The following is a 26048-nucleotide window of genomic DNA, read 5'->3' as shown; positions in this document are numbered from 1 at the left end:
TTTACTGATGATTATTCAAGATATGAGTACATTTATTTTAGTGCAACTGATGCTTGGGAAATTGGAAGTCAATTTTACTCGACAACCAACTTCCCTTGGACGCGGTATGCGATGCATGTTCCTAAGATATGCGTTGATAGTCATGCGTCGATGGTCATGCGTTGGAATGAAAAATGTGTTAATCGAATGTATGCGATGACCATACGTCATGCCACAAGTTTTTTTGCGTTCACACCAAGTATAACATGAATGTAAGTTTCTCGGATAATCCGAGGTCGAACATAGGGACTTATAACTATATATTTGCAGTGATTGTGCATGCGGAGGTTGAATAAAAGAATAGAGGGGATGATGCTACGTTAATCCTACTCCTACTCCTACTCTTATCTATCAGACAACACAATGAGAATATGCATGAAAGGTAGAGATGCAACAAACCTTGACATGAAATAAATGTATGGGAAAGTAGATAAAATGCGGAGATGTCTTCATTGCAAAACTTAAGAATGATTGCAAGGGCAACCCTAGTCAACGCAAACTAATGTGATCATGCAACACTCATACAATAGTAAACCACCTTTCGGTGCGAATTCTATGGCTTCTAATGTTAGAACGCATGCGATGTATGTGCAGAGGTGTCTATGGGCCTACACATAAGCCTTTAATTCTTGTCTATGTGATGATACACAAACAAGGCGACCACATATCATCATTCCTATTCCTAGGGTGCATGCGATGCAGTGTTGACAAACAGAGTTTATCTCTAAGTCCCTATCTCTTGCTTATGCCGATCTAATCTCGCTTTCTCGAGTCTAGATTCTAACCTAGCTCTCTCGAGTCATTAGGTTCTTTCTTTAAACTCTCTCTCGAGTAGCTCTAAAGGGGTGTTGGGCGCAACATAAGACAAGACAAACGCATGAACTTAGTTGACGCAAGATTGTTACTACCCCTAATGAACAATGCATACCTTGCTTAATGCGTCCAACCACTTACCCTCTCGGGCAGTTGATTGTTGCTGACTTCACTCATAGACAAGCAATGCGTTAGCCCATAGACAGGTGTTGCAGCAGCTTCACACTAAGCAAATAAGATTACTTACATACTCGCACAACGCACACCTCTCGGTGGATTGCTACATGCTTCATATTCCTAATCCATATGACTAAGTATGCAATACCCAAGCAATCTCACTAAGTGTTGCAATGAAAGTAAAGATGCTAAGCAAGAAGATGGAGATGGAGTCGAAGGAATAGAGAAATGCATTGAAAACACATTGTATTAATTTCTTAATTCAAAATGTCATACAATACAACATAGAAAAAGAAATGAAAAGAAATGACCGACTGGAAGCAAAACTTTGCTTCCAACAGATGTGCGCCAAGGCTGCCGGTGGTGCCATGGATGGGTGGAGGAGCTAACTCTCTCGAGATCTAACTCTGGTCGAAGGCTCCGGTCGTCACTCAGAATGGATGAAGAAGGTGAAGAACTATCAACCGTCTTCTCATGCGTTTGTCTGGATCGCAAGGATCCGCCATAGGCGAACTTTAGGCAAAAACCTTGGATAAAATGAATTTTAGCTCATCGACTTATATTTATAGAGCTTGGCTACCGACAGCATTAATTGGACTGCTCTGAGTCTGACGTTCGGTGCATTCGTCCTTTCTGAATCTCTGCCACCAATGGCGTGGTAGGTAAAATGTCAACATCAGCTTTGGATTTTCTCGAGGTAGATGCGTTGATGCATTCATTCCGCCTACCTTGCGTTGATCCCATTAGTCTGCGTTGTCGCATAGCTGCAATCATTTAATGGCCACATTCGCTTAATACTGCAACTCTATAGGATGACCGCAATCGCTTGACCAGCGCAACTCTCATGCGATGGACGCATATGGCTGATTACCGCAACATCCATGCATTGATCAATGCGTTTGCCTTGCGATGGAGTGTTTCTCCGCATGCGGTCGTCTATGCGATGGTCCAGTTTCCGCGTTTGCATTCATTTCCTGCATTGGCTACAAAAATAGAACATTGAATGCATAATTAACGCAAAGTAATGGGTTAACTGAGATTCGACATGCTGATCAATGCAAACTCTTTTTCTCATAAATTCCTAACACGATCGACGCAATTTCTACCTAACAACCTTCATAATTCTAAGTAAAAGAACTAAGATGGCATGCATTTCTACATGTCATCAGCAACATAAGCCTGAATCTTTTGAAAAGTTCAAAGAATTCAAGGCTGAATTAAAAAATGCATTAAATAGAACGATTAAAACATTTCAATCTAATCAAGGTGGAGAGTTTATGGATTTAACATTCCAGAACTATATGATAGATCATAGCATTATATCTTAACTCTTAGCACCTGGTACACCTTAGCAAAATGGTGTATCAGAAAGGAGAAATCGAACCCTATTGGACATAGTTCGGTCTATGATGAGTTATGCTTCCTTACCTGACTCTTTTTGGGGTTATACAGTAGAAACTGCAACATACATCCTGATCGAACTGCGTTCCCTTGAAGAGTGTTACTAGAACACCTTTGAAGTTATGGAATGGTCGTAAAGCTAGTTTACGTCATTTCAGAATCTGGGGTTGCCCAGCACATATGCTTGAGACTAATCCTAAGAAATTAAAACCACGTTAAGGTTGTGTCTATTTGTAGGCTACCCCAAGGGAACGAGAGGTGGTTACTTCTTTGATCCTAAAGAAACAAAGTATTTGTATCGACAAATGCCACTTTTCTTGAAGAAGACCACATAAGGGAGCACAAACCTAAAAGTAAGATTGTGTTGAATGAGATTTCTAAAGAAACTACTGAATCTTCAACAAGAGTTGTTGAAGAAACTAGTACCTCAACATGAGTTATTGAAGTAGGTTCATCTAGTAGGTCAAATCCACCTCAAGTGTTAAGGGAACCTCAGCGTAGTGAGAGGGTTGCGAATCCACCTATTCGCTATATGAGTTTAACTGAAATCCTAGCTATGGTAACTGATGGCGCAGTTGAGGATCCATTGTCTTACAAGAAGGTAATGAAGGATATTGACAGAGATGAATGGATCAAAGCCATGGATCTTGAATTGAAGTCTATGTACTTCAATTTCATATGGGATCTTGTAGATAAACCTGATAGGGTTAAACCTATAGGTTGTAAATGAATTTACAAGAGGAAATGAGGTGCTGATGGGAAGGTGCAAACCTTCAAGACTAGACTAGTGGCAAACAGTTATACCCAGGTTAAGGGAGTTGACTATGAGAAGACTTTCTCACATGTTGCCATGCTTAAGTCTATCCGAATCCTTTTATCCATCGCCTCATATTATGACTATGAGATTTGGCAAATGGAGGTCAAGACTGCTTTTCTGAATGGAATTCTTGAGGAGACCATTTATATGGTGCAACTCAAGAGATTCATAACCCAAGGTCAAGAGCAAAAGGTTTACAAGCTTAATCGGTCCATTTATGGACTGAAACAAGCTTCTCGATTTTGGAACATAAGGTTTGATACTGCGATCAAATCTTATGGCTTTGATCAAAACGTTGATGAGCCTTGTGTATATAAGAAAATCATCAACAATTCAGTAGTTTTCCTAGTGTTGTATGTAGATGATATCCTATTCATTGGGAATAATGTAGGTTTACCGACTACAGTTAAGAATTGGCTAGCGACCTAATTCCAAATGAAAGATTTAGGAGAGGCTTATTTCATTCTAGGTATTCAGATCTTTCGAGATCGAAAGAACCAAATGCTAGCTCTGTCTTAGGCTTTGTATATTGTAAAGATGCTTGTCAAATATTCGATGCAAAACTTCAAGAGAGGCTTATTGCCTTTTAGGCACTGAGTTACATTGTCTAAGGAACAGTGTCCTAAGACACCTCAAGAGGTTGAGGAGATGGGATAGATTCCCTATGCATCTGTTGTGGGCAGCTTGATGTGTGTGATGTTATGTACTAGATCTGACATCTACTATGCAGTGGGGATAGTCATTTGATATCAATCTAATCCAAGATTAGATCACTAGACTGCCGTTAAAAACATCCTCAAGTATCTATGGAGAACGAGGGACAACATGCTTGTGTATGGTTCTAAGGATTTGATCCTTACGGGATACATCTGATTGTCAGATTGATATGGATTCTAGAAAATCTATATCAGGATCAATGTTCACTCCTAACGAAGGAGCAGTAGTATGGCGAAGCACCAAGCAAGAGTGCATCGCTGACTCCACCATGGAGGCTGAGTATGTAATGGCTTGTTAAACTGCTAAAGAAGTCATTTGGCTCAGGAAATTCTTGACTGATTTAAAAGTTGTTCCGGACATGTCAAAGCCCATCATACTTTATTGTGATAATAGTGGTGCTGTGGCTAATTCCCGAGAGCTTAAGAGTCTCAAGCGTGACAAGCATATAGAGCGGAAGTATCATCTCATCCGAGAGATTGTGCATCGAAGGGACATGATTTTCATGCAGATAGCTTCAGAGCAAAACGTTGCTGATCTGTTTACAAAGGCCCTCACGACTACGGTGTTTGAGGGTCACCTGCAGAGTATGGGTCTATGGGACAGGCCACGTCTGGACTAGCGCAAGTGGGAGATATTGTACTGAGAGCGTGTTATGCCTTAGTTTATTATTTGTGTACTTTGTATTTTGATTATATGTTACACCCCACTAACTTTATGTCAAGTGAGAGAGTGTTGGGATTGATGCCCTAAATCTCGTAGGGTTCTATAATTTGTAAACATTGTTGAACAAACTCATTATGTATTTAATAAAATATTTGATATTTTATTCATTGTTTATAAAATATATGATATTTTAATTGGGTTAACCACAAACCAATAAACTAACATCCAAGGTTATCTTTGTAACTTAAACATATATGTGGAGACATACGAATGATGAAGGAAATCAGACATGAGGATTTCCATGAGTAGCGAAATGATCGTTCCAAATTCCATTCGATATTGAACACTAACAATTACACTCAAGAACTGGAAACTTACAAGTCATGCACAATACGAAATTACAACATACTTTAGATAATCAAGGGATAACAAATACATACCTTTGACGACTCCTTCTTCAAACTCCCTCGATCACGAATGCTCGATCAGTCTCCAAGACAGCAAACACGAATGCTCGAACACAACGTCCGCAACACAACATGATCAACAACGATTACCACATGAACACCGCGAACACACAACGAATGACCTCCAAAACCTCGAACTCAGTCGAGTTGAGTGAGGATATCAATACAAGTGTTACCTTGGTATTCTCGGTGTGAAAATCTAGAAGTATGGGCTCTATGTGGACTTGGTTAGAGGTAGAGACCGGAGGAATAATAATCATGTAGACAATTGAGCAAATGGGAGATGACAAAAGTCTATCGTATAGATGAATGCTCAATTGTGTAGAAGAAGGCAACCTATCGTATAGAGAATGCCGTGCGATCATTTAGCTATGACTAGCTGAGTGAACTATCATATAGTAACACTCCACGATCGTTTAGTCTCTATAGCTGCTATCGTTTAGTGAAACGATTTCACTTGACAACAATTCCGTGAGTTCTTTCCTTTTATCTCACGGTTACCATAAAACCGTCTGGCACACAACGTTGCCTTTTATCTCACGGTTACCATAAAACCACCTATAACCTTCCACTCAATTGGTTATTAGAGAAAAAGAGATAATTATTCAATAATTAATATTATTATAAATATATATGATAACCAACTCACCATATAATATTTATAACCTATAGTTTTATTATTTCATCTCATGAAACATATAAACCATAGTTCTTTTTCTATTTTGTGGTAATTAATGTAAATCTCATCTACATTAATCCTTCACTTGATGTATCTCATACATCACCCCGATCATATCATATATAATCGAATTTTCTCTTGTCAATTTGAACATTTCAAATCAACACCAAGAACTGATTCTCAACTTGAATTAATTGAGCTACCAAAGGGACCTTATGGACCTGTAGCTTGAAGCTCGAACGATACGTGAATAATTGACTAAAGTATTTAGTAACGGGATCCACCATCTGTTAACTGCCGGGCACTCCATTAAAGACCGACAGCTGCACTCTTCTCACTACATATATATTTTGTGTCCATATCAACCAATCAACAGTATGATAACCCTTCACAGATCGCTCGTAAGTACAACTGGGCCAATAACCGTTATGCCTCTGCAGTTACATCTAATTTCTTAAGTATCACTGATCCCTCTAATGAACATAAGTCATAGTCCTACTATGACTGAGTCCACTCTTCCAAAGAGAAGCTGTGGCCACTATGTTCAAGACCCTGAATCAACCTTTAAGGGAGCAATCTATCTACTTACCCCTGCTTCGAGGAAGGAATGAATTTCTTTTTGTGTAACTGAGTTCCCAGCTCCCAAATCAGACAAATTCCCAAAAAGGTAGGCATGTTGAGTTGGCAATCTGGGCACTCTCACCCATACTAATCAAAGAACTGCCCTCAAAGGCAGGAGTTCCCAAAATACTCAGGATTAATGTCATGTCACCTATGGTCGTTTAGGTGAGATGTAAGTCTCAAGTATCGGCGTTATATAAAGAGAATATTCATCTCGTGGTCTGGTCTTATACAAACTCTTTGTATAGGACACCCTCGCTCGCATGTTTCCACATGAATGGTCAGGATCAACCATTTGTAGTAGTTCACAACACTTGTAAATCTCTACAAAGCGGGCCATATCCGTAATATCACTAGGATCAGGTATCCCTCCTTAATTCTTATACTACAGACCTTTTTAGGTTATCACTTAAGGCACGATTCACTTGTATATCTCATTACATGTTTATGGTTATGTACAATAACCATGTAGCTTTGTTTATTGGATATGAGTAATTGCCAAATAAAATAACTCTTATTTTAACAATGTGTATAGTTTACAAACTACGAGACTCCGAGAGAATTAGGACACCAATCCCAACAGGTGGATCATGTTTAAGTGATAATTTAAATTGTCTATAGTAGATGGATAAGGTTAGATACCTTATCTTGGTAACACTATGAGTATGGCCTGCTTGATAGGTGTTACAATTATTGTAAAGTGTTAAAATGATCTGATCCTGATCATTCATGTATAGACATGTGAGCGGGGATATTCTATACAAAAGGAGTTTATATAAGACTAGACCACAAAATATTTAGTCTCATTATATAACGCCATTCATAATAGAGACTTACATTTCAACAAGATGACCATAGGTAACATGACCTGAATCTTCAGTGAGTTGTGAACTTCCTGCCTATGAGGGCAGTCTTTGATTTGTATGGGTGAGAGTGGCCAGATCGCCGACTCAACAAGCTCAACATTTTGGGGATTCGTCTGATTGGGGAGCTGGGAACACAACTACACAAGGTGGAATTCACTCCTTCCCCGAGACAGAGGTAAGTAGATAAATTGCTCCCTTAAGAACTTATTCTAGGTGTTGAACAATATGGTGCCACACACTCTCTTGGCCTGAGAGGGTTTAGTCATAGTTGGACTATGATCTATTGTTCATTAGAGGGATCAGTGGTACATAATGAGTTAGATATAACTACAGGGGCAAAACGGTTATTTGGCCTCGCTGTACTTACGAGCAATTTGTGAAGGGTCATCATATTGTTGATTGGTGATATCCAATGGACACAGAAATATATCTGTAGTGCGAAGAATGCAACTGTCGGTCTTTAGTGGAGTGCCCGACAGTTAACGGATGGTGAATAATGTAATTAAAGAGTTTAATTAATTATTTATGTACCATTGGAATTTCAAGCTGCAGGTCCATGAGGTCCCCTTGGTAGCTCAATAGGATTTACTTGAGAATTAGTTTTTGGATTAATTTGAATTGTTCAAATTAATAGAGGGATTTAATTATATATGATATAATTAAATTGATTCAATTATATATGATATAATTGTCTTAATGTATTTGATACATTATAGCTTAATGGGAGGAAATAAATATTTGAATGAGATTCAAATTTAGTTTCTATGAATTGGATTCATAGTTGTTAAATTTAATATAAATGAGATTTATATTTAATGCCATATAAAAGAGAAAAGAAACTATAGTTTATATTGTATGTGATACAACATTAAAACTTTAGGTTATATGTTATATCTGATATAACATATAGTTTAATATATCTATAATATGATAAGTTAGTTATCATATTTATATTTATATTAAATTATTATTATAAATATTTGAAGATTTTTCCTTTTCAAGACTTTTTATTTCAACTGCACCATAAGAAAAAACATTAGTAATTTCAAAAGGATCTAGCTATTTGGACTTAAGTTTTCTAGGCATCAATTGTAATCTATAATTGTAAAGCAAAATTTGTCCAATTTTGAAGTCATTACTTGAATTTTCATAAGCATCTTGTCTTAATTCTTCTAATCGTTGTAATTCTAGGAGTCTTTCATTTTCAGCCTGAGCTAGATTCAAATTACATTGTTTTACCACCCAATACGCTTTGTGTTCAACCTCTACTAGAAGATGGCATGCCTTGCCATATACAATTCTATATGAAGTTGTTCGTATGGGCGTCTTAAAAGTGGTTCTGTAAGCCTAAAGCGCATCATTAAGTTTAGAACTCCAATCTTTTCTTTTCAAGTAGATAGTTTTTTCTAAAATGTTTTTCACTTCTCTATTGGACCGCTTGGCCATTTGTTTGAGGATGATACGTGTTGCAACACGGTGGTGAACTCCTTATTTTCTCAATAATGTCTCAATGGTCCTATTGAAAAAATGTGTTCCTTGGTCACTTATGATGGCCCTAGGAATTCCAAATCTAGAAAAATATTATTTCTAAGAAATTTTGAAACAATAGAAGAATCATTTGTTGTAGTGGGGATTGCCTTAACCCACTTGGAAACATAATCTACTCCATACAAAATGTACAGATAGCCAAACGAAGAAGGAAATGAACCCATAAAATCAAGCTCCACACGTCAAATATTTCACAAACAAGAATAGAATTGAGAGGCATTTCATTTATTTTTTACAAAGATCCAGATTTTTGACACTTTTCATAAGACTTGCAATATACAAACAAATAGACAAAAAGAGAATTTCAAAATAGTCCTGAATCTAAATTTTTTTTAGTAGTTCGTTTTGGACTAAAATGACCTCAACATGCATGTTCATGACAAAATGACAAAACAGACTCAAACTCTTCGTTAAGGACACATCTTCTAATGATTGATCTGAGCAAAATTTTCACAGATAAAAAGGATTCCATACAAAGTATTTAGAGTCACTTTTTAGTTTAGACCTTTTAGATGGACATGTTAAAGGGAAACTTATAAGTCACAAGGTAATTTATCATGTCGGCGTACCACGGTAGGAAAGCAGATATCTTGAAAAGGTGTTCATTAGGAAAGTCTTCTCTAATTAGAATTAACTCTTCTTCTTGCATGATTCGACTTAGATGGTCGGCCACTGAATTTTTTGATCCTTTTTTATCTTTGATAGTTAAGTTGAACTCTTACAAAAGAAGGATCCATTTTACAAGTCTAGGCTTGAATTCTTTCTTCGTCATGAGGTACCTAAGAGCGGCGTGGTCAATGTAATCAATTATTGAAAAATCGAGAATGTAAGATCTAAATTTATCTAAAGAAAAAATAATGGAAAGAAATTCTTTTTCTGTGGTTGAATAACTAATTTTAGATGAATTGAGAGTTCTAGATGCAAAATCGATGACATGACACTTCTTGTCAACTCTTTGTCCTAATACTGCCCATACTGCTAGGTTAGCATCGCACATGATCTCAAATGGCAAGTTCCATCGGGGTGGTTGAAGGATTGAAGTTAATGTCAAATTCTCTTTGAGTGTGTCAAAGGCTTCCTTGCATTCATCGCTGAAATCAAATGTGGCATCTTTTTGAAGTAGGCTTGACAAAGGAAGTGCAATTTTTGAAAAGTTTTTAATGAACCTCCTGTTGAATCTTGTTCTACCAAGAAAAAAGTGTACTTCCCTAATTTTTTTAGGATACGGAAGGTTAGTAATGATATTTATTTTTACTTTATCAACGTCTATGCCTTTAGAAGATACAAGGTGTCTTAAAACAATTTCGTGAGAAGCCATGAAGTGACATTTTTCATAATTCAAAACCAAATTTGTTTCTATGCATCTTTTCAATATCAAACTCAAATTGTGTAAACAATCTTCAAAAGAATTACCATACACAGTGAAGTCATTCATGAAAATTTCTATGTACTTTTCTATGTAGTCGGAGAAAATACTCATCATGCATAGTTGAAATGTACCTGGGGCGTTACATAGCCTAAATGACATTCTTCTAAATGCATATGTACCTTAGGTGCACGTAAAAGTAGTCATTTCTTGATCTTCCTGTGCTATTGGTATTTGATAAAATCCAGAGAAACCGTTAAGAAAACAAAAATATGGTTTTTTGGTGAGCCGTTCAACTATTTGGTCAATGAAAGGTATAGGAAAGTGATCTTTTTTTTGTTACCTCATTGAGTTTTCTAAAATATATACACATTCTCCAACCATTTTGCACTCTCATTGGAATCATCTCACCCTTTTAATTTTTTACAATAGTCATTCTGGTTTTCTTTGGTACCAAATGTATCAAAGTTACCTATTGGCTATCTGGGTCTAGATATATCATTCCAGCTTCAAGGAGCTCGAGGATTTCCTTGTGAACAATTTCTTTCATGGTTGGATTTAGTCTTCTTTGAGGTTGAACGGTTGCCTTGGCTCCGTCCTTTAGAACAATTCTGTGCATGCAAAGGGAAAGGCTTATCCCTTTGATATCATCCAAAGTCCAACAAATTGATTTCGTGTAGTTCTTCAATGTTTCTACTAGTGATCATTCTTGAGAAGATGTGAGTTTTCTAGATATGATCACAAGAAAGGCTTTCTCTTCTCCGAGAAAAACATACTTGAGGTGAGAAGGGAATGCCTTAAGCTCGATCCCTTGTACCTGAGATTCAACAACATCATTATTAGAAGAATTATCATTCAAATCAAAATCAGTAGAAGTAAACAAAGAGTCAATCGAAGAGTTATCATCATCAAAATCAATGGAGGGGGTAACCAAACAGTCCAAATTTTTATCAATAGAAAACAACAATTTATCAAACATGTCGCATGTATCTATGAGCAAAGAGACAAATACTCCTCTGAAAATTTCATGGCATCATAAATGTTGAAAGACTTTACCTCTCCATCAAATTCTACTGATAAAGACCCCTTATCTACATCGATTCTAGTTTTTGTTATTTTCATGAAGGGTCTACCAAGTATATTATTAGAAGAAGAAGTAGAATATGGTTCATCCATTTTCAAAACATAAAAATCAATTGGAAATATTAATTCACCAACTCTTAACAAAACATCCTCTACTATGCCTAAGGGTTGTATATATGACCTATCGGCTAGTTGTATGCCAACATTCGTTTTTGTAGGCCATTCAATTTTCGGTCTTCATAAATATGGTAAGCCATAACGTTTATTGAAACACATAACTCTAGCATAGTATGAGTAATAATTCTATCTCCTATTTTGTATGGCAAGGTAAACATTCTCAGATCTCTACAATTTTGGGGCATATATTTTTTTAACAAAGTAGAGACATTCTTGCTAACAGTTAATCTCTCATCTTCCTTCCCCTTTCTTTTCTTAGTACACAAATCTTTTAAAAATTTAGCATACCTGCAAAGAGATGTTAATTTGTACCTTTCTGAACATCTCAACAAGCTTTGGGTCGGTATCTTCTACCTTAGGTCTTGCTAATCTACTAGGAAATGGTGCCTTAGGTACATACGACTCTACTTTAGGAGGAGAGTAATCACATACCTCGAGAAAAATAGGAGTCTCCTTTGGTTCACTTACCTTGCTCTCTTGTTCTTTCATTACATTTTCTTGCTTATTTGAAGGGAATTGAACCAGGTTTGCATCTTGAGAGGAGGAGGGAGTATCCTTACCGCTTCTGAGAATGATTACACTTACATTTGCATGCTTCGGTTTAGTGGGGAGCTTTCTGGATGATTTACTTTCAAGATTGCTTACCACAGTTGCAAGTTGCATGATTTGTGTGCCCAAGTTTGAGAAGCCTTGTTTAGTCTCTTGTTGAAAAGATTTGGTGTCTTGTTGAAATTGTTTGGTTTCTTGTTAAAGTTGTATGTTATCCTTTTGCAAATTGTGGAGTTCCTGTTGAAATTTCAGAGAGTGGTCAGCAAGGGATTTCACTACATCCTCGAGAGACATACCTGAGGAGCTTGAAGAAGATTGATTCCGATTCTCGTATTGACCTTGAGATCCCCATTTGAAATTGGGATGATCTCGCCACCCTTGGTTATAAGTTTGCCCGTGGGGGTCGTACTTCCTTTGGAAACCTCCTATTGCATTCACTTAAGGTTGACCTTGTGGGCAAGCTTCAGAAGCATGTCCAACCACACCACATGCTCCACACGTTTTAATTTGGGGGAGCAGATAACTTGTAGAAATACAAGTTATATGTGCCTTTTTCTTAGAAATATGTGACAATAGAAAGGAAAAATGCGTCAATCATGGTGAAATTATATATGAAAATCAAAATTGTACTAAGGTACTTAAGACACACCCGCTGACTGTATTTCATGGTCAAAGTGCACCAAAGTTTATGTTTTGCAGGAAAACAGGAATCAGTGCATGTGCCAATCCTTCAAGGAGAAACACAATCAACGCATGCCTCGAGATTTCTAAAATTGTATAGTAGATATTCTGACGTACTCCCTGATCGTTAATTATGATACAACACCGACGTTTGCACCTACCTTGACAAATGATAGCAACCAATCAGAGCGGGAATTCCAAGATAGGACAACACATGACATTATAAATAGAGCCTCAGCACATCAAGTGAAGGAATCTGAAAGCTGACAATCAGAGAGAACATTCTATTCCAAATTCCATTCATTTCTAGGAGGTTCACTAGAGAAAGATCCTGAGAAGGGCTTTCACTACTCCATCCATCACATATAGCCGACAGTCATTACCACCATCACATCGTATCAAGAGATTGATATTGTTCATGAATCCATTTCATTCCCTGTGTATTAATGAGTTATAGAATTTGCTTGTTCGATTTCCTAAACAACTTGTATTCAAAAGATTCTCTTATCTTAATATTATCATTATGTTCATCTTCACTTTACTCCAGGTTCATGCATTCGTCATCTCTTATCTCATGAACCACTAAATCCTTAGGGCAAGAGGGAAAGTCACTTTTATAATTTAAATCGCATCTTAAGATATTACCACGTTCGTTTAACATATGTCAAAAGGTACTTGCCTGCGAGAGCAGAGTTGAGTCGTACAATCAGCTCCTCGAAAGAGAAAAGGTGATAGAACCTGTTAAGCGAAGCAAAAAGTATTTCTAGAGATAGAAAAAACCTTGAATTCTATAGAATTCCCATTTACAACTCATATAAATATGACTATTGAGGCAACCATCGAAAAATGTGCGCCAATCGGGAATAAGAACCGTGGTAGTATCTGAAATGAGATTTATTGATTCTTTAGTGCTTTCCCTCTAACCCTTCCTTCTTCATTTAAACCCTTATTTAGTCTATAGCTTTACTCACCCATCTCAACCTTACGATTGTTAGGCACTCAATATTTAGAAATTATTGTATGTATTCTATTTTCATCACAACAAACAATGCATATTTACACATTTGCATGATTCACTTTACTTCAACAACATCACATCAAATCTCCGTGTTTGACCTTGGATCATTCTGAGAAACTTGTGATCTCGTTATACTTGGCGAGAGAGCGAGAAAACTTGTGACAGGAATGATTGATTATTGCATATTCATTTGACGCATAACGCATATTCTTCAAACTATCACATGATCATCACATGACAATTAATGCATATCAGCAGAATAATTTATCCTCAACAGGAGTCCTCCTTGAGCAACCTATGTAAAAAGTGAAACGAGATTAGATACTTGAGTTCTCAACTCACTAACCTTTTTAGCTTGAATAACATCGTATTCGAGAGTCCTTGATCCAAAATTCTGTGAATTCTCTGCCATGGTTGATATCAGTTCACAAGCTTTAGTGGCCATTTTGTCAGTTAGAGCTCCACCAACGACTGCATCAATGTTGCTTCTCTCAGATGGAAACAATCCTCAATAGAAATAATGGATAAGGTAATGGTTAGAAATTTGATGATTAGGAAACGATGCACAAAGTTACTTACACCTTTCCTAATACTTATATAGTGACTCTCCTACCAATTGCTTTATTCCATATATTTATTTTCTAATATTATTAGCTTTAGATGCAGGAAAAAAATTTTCTAAAAACTTTTTCTTAAGACCACTCCATGTGGTAATCGATTCCGCTGGTAAATAGTAAAGCCAATCTTTGGCCACATCCTTCAAGGAGAAGGGAAAGCCCTAAGATTAAGTTGTTCTTGCATTACCCCGTGTGGGTGCATATCATCACATACCAAATGGAATTATTTCATGTGTTTATGTGGGTCTTCCCCTGGATTACCTCGGTAAGTGGGTAAAAGATAAACTAAACCGGGTTTCAATTCAAAAGGTACCGTAGTTTTCGGATATACTATACATAATGGTTATTCAGTGTAATCCAGTTCGGCAAGCTCTCTTAACGTTTTCTCCCTTGCTTCACCCATAGTATTTGTTTGTGTTGGTTCCTCTTCTTGACTCGATTCTTCAAATTCTCCTTCTTCTCTTCTTGTTCTTTCTTTTTGAAGTCTTCTCTCATCATGGTCAATATCTACAACAAAATCACAAAGTACACTCCGAGAGGAGCGGGTCATGCACAAAAAGAAAGCTTAATCAAACTAACTATTTTTGTTTTTATTTATTTTATGTTTTTGTTATTTTTCTTCTAAAAAAAGGAATTAAAAATTCTAAAAGGCCAATTACACGATTCCTGACAACGGTTCCAATTTGATTGGTGCAAAATAGGTGTCGTTAATTCTATATTACCCAAGCAAATGAAAATTATAATACTCAAATGACTTCTACAACTAATACGTAGTTAAAGTGGAAGTAAGAGGTCGATCCCAAGGAACCTCTATTAATTGGCAAAAAATACACTTTGAATTAAAAAAATAGCAATTGGGAGGAGGGGGGAATTGTTTGTAAAGAAACTAAAAACTAACTAGGCATTTGTAACACAAACTTACTGTTTTTTTTTAAGTGAAGAATTGATAGAGAAAGTTTCTTGGGAAATATTGTTACTAGGTTTAATGCTATCATTGTTCTTGAACAAATATTATAAAACTCAACATCTCATAATCTAATAAGGAAAGACTCTTAAAGACCCATGTAGCCAATTAACATGAATCAAATCAATTAGCCGTAATCTAAGTAAAAAACACTTCCATATAGCATTTATCATGTTCTTTTCTTAGATTGCTTTTAAAAACAAAGGTTATCATGATTATGACATTCAAGAAACACATTAGAGTAAATTTCAAGAATGATTGTATGAATGTTCTAAATTAAGAAATTCAAGAGTTAAATTCGAAAAAAATCCTAATTAACACAAGAAAACTTAACTTTTGTAATCTACCTCACCATTATGCAATAGTGCCAAGCAAGAATTACCTATAAGAAATCAATAGAATCAAAGTGTAAATTACCTTCTATTAATTTCTATTCAAATTCAGCCCAAGAACATTATAGAATGTAGAAAATTCAAGAAAATATGCAAAAGAACTCAAGAATTTAAACTTAGATTTAAGATTTCCCAAGAAATATAATTACCTAGCCATAGAATTGAGAAGTCTTGAAAGAAATCCTTGAATAATTGATGAAATCCATGAATAATTTCATAAATAAGACTTGTGAAATTGCAAGGAATCTCTCAGTACAAGAACAAATTCGTAGAATTTTTCTAATTTTGATCTCAAACTTTCTCTATCAACAAATGTTTATTTTTTTGTTCTCATCTCTCTGCTGAAAATCTAGAAAATGAACAATTGGTGAGGGTCAGAGCATTGTGACCTTACGAATTGAGGAGTCTGACGTTGGCTTGTGCAGGTGCGCACATGTGTTTTTATTTTTTCATCAACTTTTAGAGCGTTGCGATGCTGGGTGAAGCATTGCGATGCTGCCTTGTTTTGCGGAAAATGGGTGCATTCTGTCCTTCAATGTTGAGCTAGCATCAGACTTAGTTGTGGAGAGAGTGTTTCGACACTCCGAGTATTTTTGAAGCTTGTTGATTTATTTCTTTCAAGGGGCAAAGTGGTAATTTGTCATGGTTTTTCTTCTAAAATGATTATTTTGGTATAATTTAGCTCGATTTAGCTCCAAATTCCTCGAAATAATTCCATTTGTGTCGGGATTGGAATTTACCTATAAAATAGACATTTTAAGCAAAGAATTGAAGTATAATTGAGAGAATTAACATACAAAACATAACTCTTTTAAGACCTATCAAATAGCAATAAAACCTGTTATTGTGGAACTTGATAGAAAATACAATGTTCCACGTTTTATGCCTCTCAGATCCACCATTAAAACCTTTGTAGACATACATTGCTCTGCTTTTACCTTTGAAAATGTAACCCTTCTGTCAAGCACTCTTTGTTATTAATGGAACAAGTCTAACCTCGTCCAAAGTGTTGAAGATACCATTATGTGTCTATATCCTAACCGAACTGATTCTAACTATCTTGGACACAATATTGTTAGCCATGCTAACATTCCCTCCGTCTATTTGCTGATACGTTAAAAGACTCTCAATTTGGACACATATGATAAGATGCCCCAAAATTAAGAACCCATACATCATCAAAATGTAAATGTTCATTCACAATTAAGGCTAGATAGTAAGTCATATGACTTAGAACCCTTGTGCTTCGAAGATTTATGGTCATTGTTCAACTTTTGCTTACCAGAATTCTCATGTCTCTTGGTCCTGTAGCACCTAACTCAGATGCCTGACTTTCTGTACCTGAATTAACTGCATTCTGATGGACCTCTCTCATAAGCAGTGTGAACTTTGTATCTTCTAAAATAAAAGTTTCTTTTCCTCAAATATAGGAGTCAAAGAAATTCTCCTACGACGAGGGTAAATATTTTAGCAGAATTCATGCAACATTCTCATCATCAACCTTAATCTCTACGTTATATAGATCTAACTAATTTTTATTTAACTGATCAAGATGATCTTGAAAAGACGTACCTTCCTGCATATGTAGACGATATGGACGTTACTTCAGAAATAACTTCTTGGTTAAAGACTTTGTCATGTAAAGACTTTCCAACTTCAACCAAAGACTAGTGACAATTTCTTCATCTGTGACCTTGATGATGACGTCATCAGCCAAACATAGCATGAACATTAAATGAGCCTTCTCCTCCAGAGTCTTCTATTCTTCATCATCCACAGGCACATTCTTCGACTTATCAGTTAGCGATGCTCACAACCCCTGCTGCTTCAGTAGGGATTGCATCTTGATCTGTCGTAAACCGAAACTGTTCCTCTCAGTGAATTCTTCCATTTTTACATTTAGGCTAGACATCTTTAATTGTTGAACAAATGCGAAGTTTAAAAAACCTAACGATTAGGCTCTGATACTAGTTTGTTATGAAATTGACAAACAAAGAATACAAAAAACGTAAAGAATAGAGAATTGACACACAGATTTACGTGGTTCACTAACAGTGTATTAGCTATACATCCACGGGACAGAGGGAGAACAATTTTATTAGAGAAAATGTTACAGAATACAGAATGAATGACACTTCTAGAGTTTAGAGAGTTTATATAATGCACTGCTCTAAATCCTAGGGTCATAAACATAAATTATATAAGGATGACAAATACGTAAATAACTTAGGTTTTGAGGGTGTTGCCCTGAACCTCCACTAGGACTTGCCGCCCCTAGACCTTGGTGTGCTGATTGGGCAGTGAGATCCAATATTATAGATGCAACATTTCTAATCGTTTGAAATGTCGTATAACAGATTTAAGGCATTCCAACAATAAGAAATAAATACAATTTGTACACGCCTGTATTAAAACTTGACTCCTTACACTTGTAACTTACAAATAATGTCGTGCATCATTTCCTCTCATTCCCTTTTCATATATTATATTATATTATATTATAGTGCTTGATTAACATATTTTCTTTTTCCAATTTCAAATCATGTCACTCGAGCACCCTAACTTTTAATCCTAACCATCCAGCATCCTATCATATTTCTTCAACATTCTCTCTCTTGAACATGAAAAAAAGCAGACAATTCCTTCTTTTATTATTATTATTACTATAATTATAATTTTCTCTAGTCTCTATCAGTTGCTGGTGGCCAAGTTTTTGCTATGTCTTCTCTCTCTAAATACATTTCTTCACCACCTTTCCTTTGCCACAAAGGCTTTTTTGTAGCTCTCTCTGTATAATCAAGAAAGAAGGAAGAAACTCTACAGAGAGACTCAAAAACAGAAGAAGGATTCATTGCTAAGGCACGTGCGATATAATTAATTATTTATTATTATTATTATTATAGTTCTATTTTTCTTCTCTTTTTCCCTTATTTTCTGTTCATCACAAGCTGATCTCTTCTTAATTTCTTTCTTTTGTGTGTTCTTTGTTTGGTTCATTGAGAAGAAAGAGTTGTTGTTTAGAAAATTTGGAGAAAATAAGATTTGGGTTTCAAAGGACAGATCCAAAACAAGGTAAAATTTTGAGTTTGTTAATGAAATGTTTTTAGCTTCATGATGATGAATATGGTATAAGACTTTTGAGCTAAGCCAAGAACATTAGGGTTGTTAATAATCATCATTTTGTATTTCTTTTTGTCTGCATTTCAATAATGATTATGTATAATATATATATATATATATATATTTGTTTAGAAGTTCATAAATGTTGTTGTTTATAATTATTTTTAGGGTTTTACAATAACATCCTTTTTTAGTCTTTGAAAAAATAATTCACAAATTTATGTATTATATTGTTAAAATGGATCCAATATAATGTTTCAAAGAAATAATTCTTTAATGTGTTGGAGTTTGCCTCTATTTTCATTTAATTGGTGAAACGATGCGGTCCATTTGGCTTGATTGAAACAATAGAATCTTCAAGGAAGACAATAAGACTCTAGACTCTCTCTTTAGGAGAACATCGTCACACTTGATGCTTCTTGATACTCAAATTCCAAATTCTTTTGTAATAACGATATTTCGACTATCTTTCTTAATTGGAAGACTTTACTCCAACTTCTTATACTTTTATTTTTTTAACTTGTTCTTTTCCAACCACATTAAATTGATTCCTTTTCTTCAATGGTTTCTTATTAACTCTTTCTCATTAGGGTTTTCACATGAAATATTAATCTTAATTATTTCCCTTTTTTCTTTGTCAAATGGGTACTTTTTTGACCATTGACTACAAAGATACATCATTATTGTTAAACTCAGAAGCTTAAGCTGAAAGGTTATCTCCAATGGCACACTTGAATTCATTTAATATTGAGAGAAATGAATAAAGTTAGGGTTCGAGTTGGATGGGAATTATGAGAATAATAATGTTGATGCAGGGAGTAGTTTGAGTGAGCTTGAGGAGAAGATGAATACAATTCCACATGTTCCTCCAGGCTTCAGATTTCATCCAACAGATGAAGAACTCATAGACTATTATTTGAGGAAAAAAGTTTCTTCAAAAAGGATTGATTTGGATGTCATCAAAGATGTTGATCTCTACAAAATTGAGCCATGGGATCTTCAAGGTATATACTAAAACAAAGAACTACCATCTCTCTCTCTCTCTCTCTCTCTCTCTATATATATATATATATATATATTATTTATATATTTTTCAGACAGAAAATGAAATTAAATATTTTTGAAGATATTAACTTTTTTGGGTCAAGTATAGGGTTTTTTTTTTTTTTTAATTTAATTTTTTTAAAATTTTAAATTTCATTTCACATGATATAAAGGAAGTTAGGGCATTTACAGATATAGTAACTATTTTTAAGAAGTGAATTCTATAAGAATGCATGGTGGAACATATAGTTTAGAACTTCCAAAAGTAAATTAAATTCAGAAGATGAGAAAGTAGATAAAGGATTCAAACCCATAACCCTTTTCATAGTTGAGTTTCTTTTTCTTAGATTCACATATAGTTATGAGAATTTTTGTAATGATGTGGAACTATTTTTTGTTGGATGCTGGGATAATGGTTTAATTAATTATTTGGTTCTCATTTTTTTTTTTTGAACAAGATACTTAAGGATAAAAGGGTCACTAGGATTTTTTAACTAGATTCCAAATGTGTATATATATATTTAACTAGATTCAAGTCCCTTTCTGGAGGTTTGATTCTATGATTTGGTGTATGGATTTTTCTTAACTAGATTCCAAATGTGTATATATATATTTAACAAAGTACTAGAGATGAGATTGATAGGCACACCCAGACATCTCAACTAGGTTGACACACCTTTAACGTCCCCTCATATCCCAGATCCAAAAGAATTGGATTAATAAAAAGGTATACACACATATATATTTATGGTTTAACTAGTTAATCTAAGAATAGCTTAATTTTTTTTTGTATATTATACCCAACATGGATTAAATTTAAATATTTAAAAGAATAGATAGACTAAAATAAAACAAAACTCAAAATACATGGACCAAAATATCATTTTAACTAAAAAGAAAAAAGGGAATTATACACCAAGTTCAAAACACTCTCTCTCTATATAGATTATATTGTCATGCCATACAATAATATATAATGTTGTGTATATTTGAACACAGAATTGTGCAGAATGGGAGGTGAAGATCAAGAAGATTGGTACTTCTTTAGCCACAAAGACAAGAAGTATCCAACAAGCACTCGAACTAATCGAGCTACAAAAGAAGGGTTTTGGAAAGCAACAGGGAGGGACAAGGCTATTTACTCAAGGCATGGCCATGGCTTAATTGGAATGAGAAAAACCCTAGTCTTCTATCGAGGACGAGCCCCGAATGGTCTCAAGTCCGATTGGATCATGCATGAATATAGGCTCGAAACCTCCGAAAATGGACCTTCTCAGGCAAGTTTACAATCATTAGCTTATAAATATTGATATGTTTCTTTGTCAAGGTTTATATGGTATCATAACATAAGATCAGTTTCTATGTTGAACTCGCACTTGTAATATCATTTTTTTCCCTCTAATTAATTTTTAAAAAAGTTTAAGCTTACAAGTGAGTATATAGGAATGTAAAAATGTTGTTATAGTTAATTTATAAGCATAGCTTATTAGCTCAAGGTTTTTGGTTAATTGGTGATTTAACTAAAATTATCAACAATTGTTTAGGGTTTGACCCATTTGGTAACAATTTGATATTTAAAAATTGAGTACGTTTTTCAATCAATTTCTCACCATGTGGGTTTCATGATATCTTTCTTTAGGTCATAGAATTGAATTTTTAGCCAAATTCAAAATTCCAGAAACAAATTTTTTAGACATCGTTTAATAATCATTGTGTTTTTTGGTGTTTGATTTGTGAAAATTAAATTTATTTCATCTCAATTTCTTACCATGATTTATGCATCTTTCTTAGGTAGAAGATTTGAATTCTTAACCAAATTTCAAATGCAAAAATAAATTTTTAAAAATTATTTTTTTAGTTTTCAAAATTTGGATTGATTTTTTTGAACAAATAACTAATGGAAGGGGTTAGGGGATGCATCATGACATGTTAACTAGGTTGACACACCTTAGCACTCTCGTCATACCTGGAGCCAAAAGTGATATATTCATCATAAGAAAAGTCAACACATGGAGAGCTAGAGAAGAGCTCATAACCAGCAAAATAAAAAACAAGAGAATGGCTAGAGAAAAGCTTTCAAATTTAATGCTATAGATGATACATCATAACTACAAAAAGGAGTGGATTTGGAATTTCAATTTGGCTTGGTTTTTAAAAAACATTGGTAAAAAATAGATAACAAATCAAGAAATTTAGATGTTAAATGAGTGCTTATAGGTTTAATTAAAAAAAAAAACAAATATCAAAAGTTTACCAAATGGGTCCTAGTTTTTAAATACTGATTTGATTTTTGAAAATATTGGTAAAAATAATTAGATAATAAAGCAAACAAATTTAGAACTGGAAGAGGTGTTTCCAGACTTAATTTTAAAAAATCCAAAACTAAATGGTTACTAAACGAAACCTTGATTAATGTTAAACCACGGTGGAACGTTTCGAAAGATTAAGATGTACAATTTCATCATTTTTATGTGTGAATTATTTCTGTTTCAGGAAGAAGGATGGGTGGTGTGTAGGGTTTTCAAGAAGAAAATGACAACAATCCAAAAGATGGGTGATTATGAATCACCTTATTGGCAGGAGGATCAATTCTCCTTCATGCCACACATTGATTCTCCGAATCAAATCTCTCACCCTTGCAAGCATGAGGTTGATCGTCATCTTTGCTTCACCATGTTCGATGACGCTTTCCCTCAGCTCCCTCGACGCCCTGAGCTGATCTCTGACGTCTCGTCGTGCAGCTACGATCTTCGAGAAAATGCCCCCTCCTTGTCTCAAACACTTTTGCATGATTTAGATAACCAGTCGATGGATTGGCGAGCCATGGACCGATATGTTGCGTCTCAGCTGAGCACGGATCAAGATGATCGTCATGGAAGAGAAGAAGAAGCAAATTACTCTGAAGGCACCAAATATGCAAGTGAATGATGAACTGAAAAGCATGGACTATGAAGGTTTTCCTACGGCTTAATGAATGAACTCTATTACTGGAGCTGAATAAATGTTTTACATAGTAAAAAAACTTACATATTTATGGTACTCAAAAGAAGTTTATATTTAAAATAAGCACATATCAATATATACTCAATATTTATGTACTGCTTCATGCACATATGATTAAATTAAAGTCGTAAACATATATATATATATATATGTATGTATATATATACATACATATATATTTATGAGCAAGTTTCAGAAATAATAGTAAGTAATTTGCTGTCATTTTTTTGACATAAGTTCTCATTACTTTACTTTTAGAACTATTCAAAAGATCTCATATCAATGAAAATAATTGTTAACTGTTACCATTTATATACCATGGATTTCCATATTGTGTGTTGTATGTATACCACGAGTCTCTAATATTTTCCAACTTGAATATAGTATATTTAATGGTCTACATATATGCATGCATGATTAAAAAAAAAAAAAAAAAAGAAGTTCGAATAGTTAAGTCTGTTTAGTAGAGAATTTGAAAATAAAAACTTGAAAATAAGGAATTCAATAAAAACAAAGTTATATTTCTCTACTTGAATGCTTTTTTTATGTAATTTTCATCTTTTCTCTCTTCCCTTTTGACTGATCTCACAGCTGGTTTCTCCCACTCTTTTGTACTCATCACGTTCCCATGTACTTTGCTGAAATTTTGAATGAAATTAGAATATGACGAGGATGCTAAAGAGGTGTCAACCTAGTTAGAATTCTATAATCTACTGACCCATTAAGTATCATTCTTTAAAAAAATGAAAACAAAGTTGTATTTCATGGTTTTAGATATGTGTTTGACAGTAGATTTAGAAATTGAATTCTAATTTAAAACAATTGTTCAATGTGTTTGATATATCTTTTTAAATCATTAAACTAATTATAGTTACTTACTAATATTTAGTTGACAATAAATTATTGTTAATTTATTTATGAATATGATTTATGTTAAATTTCTTTTATATAATTATTATTTTGTAATATAATATAATTTATAATTCATTACATAATACATATTATGTTTTTTTTTTTAAATGAATTAAGTTTATAACCCAACATATTGTATTTCTAAATGTTTTATCTTTCTTTAATATAATTTTACATCTTAAAATTCAAAATTCAAAATCTGGATATAATAGAAATATAAAACTGATGTTTCCAAAATTTGAACTCTTTGGATCACAAAATTTGAAAATAATTTTCAGAAAAAGAATTTTGTTATTTGTTAAATACATATTTGCTTAACTTAGTGTGTCAAATACATATTTACTGAACTCAATGAGAACTGAAAACATATAAAACAGAATCTGAATTCTATACCAAACAAGGACTAAATCACCAAAACAAACTCAAAAGCTTAAGCTATTGTTTTATCATAAATTTAACATTATATCAACACTTCTAACAATCTCCTTCACTTATGGGCTTGAAAATTTGTTGAAAACCCAACAAATGGGATTCATTATTATTTGGAGAGAAAATGGTTTTACAGGAGTTGGAACTTACAATTTGCTCTAATACCACATGTTAAATCACCAATAAATCTAAAAATTTGAATTGATAGGTTATGACAAGTTTAATACTATATCAACACTAACTACAAGTCTCTACTTTCTCATGTTGAACTAAAAGGAAAAAAAAAAAGGAAGGAAAAACACTCAAATATTTCATTTTTGTACCATCTCTTTATTTTTTACTTTTTTTCCCCTGTCCATCCATGTTATGTAAAAAGCCAAAAGGGAGGACTTTTTGTCTATTGAGAGGTTGTTTTTAGCTATGTGCTAGAAGATCTATATGGAAATAAAAGTTAGACAAGTGAATCATTACTTTTTGGCACAAGTAGTCTTGTGTAATTCATTTTTTCATATATGATATTTTGCTTTTTAACTAAGGTCATTTCAAATCAATATAATTATTGTAGAAAAGAGAAGAGGTAAAACTTCAAATATTCTTATTTTCCTGTATGCATATAGAATTTTGTTGAAAAAGAATTTTTTTTCTTTATTATTGTTTTTTTCTAGTGTGAAAAATATGTTATTTTCTTACCATCTATTTATCAAAATTTAATTTTCATATTTCTCAACCAAACAATTGCTTGAGGAGTAGTAAATTTTTTAAAACTTTTTTTGAGTTTTAAAAAAATTGACTTGATTTTTGAAAACATTCTTAAAAAGTAGATATCAAATTAAAGAAATTAATAGGTGCAAATAATGTTTATAAGCTTGATTTTTAACATCAAATAATTATCAAAAGGGACCTAAAATTAACCGTGTCATACTTTTCAAAAAAATTTAGGAAAGATTGAAAAACAAAAACAAAACAAAACCAATTAGCTTAATTCTTATAATTAAACAAAACCAATTTTAAATTCTAACATAGATTACGAAAACAATTTATGAAAAAACTCTAAATTTGATCATTCATAGAAAAGACAATACCTCAAATACATGAGAAAAGACTATCCTAGTTTTGAACACAACAATTAGTCAAATACAACTATTTTACTTTCTAGTAGAGAGTAAATTTAATTTTGTACTTTACCATTAATTTGCAGGCAACTTCTTTTGCAGCTAGCCTCCTCTTTCCTTGGAGCTTTTCTTTGTCGACCTACACATCTTCATGCCCTTCTTTCAGCCAACGCTTCATCGACATATCCGTTTTTTCCCCGACGACCTTTTAACGACATCGTTGGGAGAATTGTAATCGGGATATTTCTCTAAATTCTTGCAGTGGCTCCTAAATAAGCAAAAACAAGTCTTCTAATAATGGGAATGTTATATTGTCATATTCTAAATATAGAAGAAAACTTGGGGAGAGCTTAAAGTTAGCTGAATTGAGAAGGTTAAAAGAAACTTCGTTGCTTGAAAAAAAAAAAAGAAAAAAAAAGCTATATATATATCTACTCTTTATTTTTTAGTGTATATTTTATAAAGGGTTATTTAATTATTTTAAGTTAAAAGAGAAAAGGTTTAGATAGCATGGTATATTTTTACTTGAGTTGAAGTCCAAGCATGAATTGTCTTAAGCACACTAAGACACTTCCCAACAAGACACAATCATTGGGCGTGCTTGGGAGTAGTGAGAGTGAGAGAGAGGGGAGGGCTTGATAAGGATTGGAGCTACAATAATATGCAAAACAGATCAATACAAATAGACTCGAGTGTAATTGGACGATATCGAGTAGAATTATTTGAGAGCAGACTATCACAATGTGGTTGACAATTTTACATTGTTGAATATA

At 34.0% G+C, this 26048-nt stretch overlaps 1 protein-coding gene and 1 long non-coding RNA gene across 2 annotated transcripts; one reads left to right on the top strand and one right to left on the bottom strand.

The window, feature by feature from the left end:
* Nucleotides 1-18409: 18409 nt before the first annotated feature.
* LOC120069228 (NAC domain-containing protein 7-like) lies at nt 18410-22917 on the top strand. The gene is made up of 4 exons (XM_039020935.2): nt 18410-18727; nt 19591-19779; nt 20819-21096; nt 22313-22917. The coding sequence occupies exons 2-4, from the start codon at nt 19620-19622 to the stop codon at nt 22745-22747; spliced, it is 873 nt and encodes a 290-aa protein (XP_038876863.1). The 5' UTR covers nt 18410-18727; nt 19591-19619; the 3' UTR covers nt 22748-22917.
* LOC150032354 (uncharacterized) lies at nt 22207-25702 on the bottom strand. The gene is made up of 2 exons (XR_016524351.1): nt 25349-25702; nt 22207-23460 (listed from the first exon to the last, which is right to left on the bottom strand). It is a non-coding gene; the product is annotated as an uncharacterized LOC150032354 (long non-coding RNA).
* Between the last annotated feature and the right edge of the window lie 346 nt (nt 25703-26048).

The sequence above is a fragment of the Benincasa hispida genome, chromosome 11 (genome assembly GCF_027475165.1).
Source record: "Benincasa hispida cultivar pf3 chromosome 11, pf3_genome.v1.1, whole genome shotgun sequence".
In the NCBI taxonomy this organism is placed as follows: domain Eukaryota; kingdom Viridiplantae; phylum Streptophyta; class Magnoliopsida; order Cucurbitales; family Cucurbitaceae; genus Benincasa; species Benincasa hispida.
This window is presented reverse-complemented; position numbering and strand designations above follow the sequence as displayed.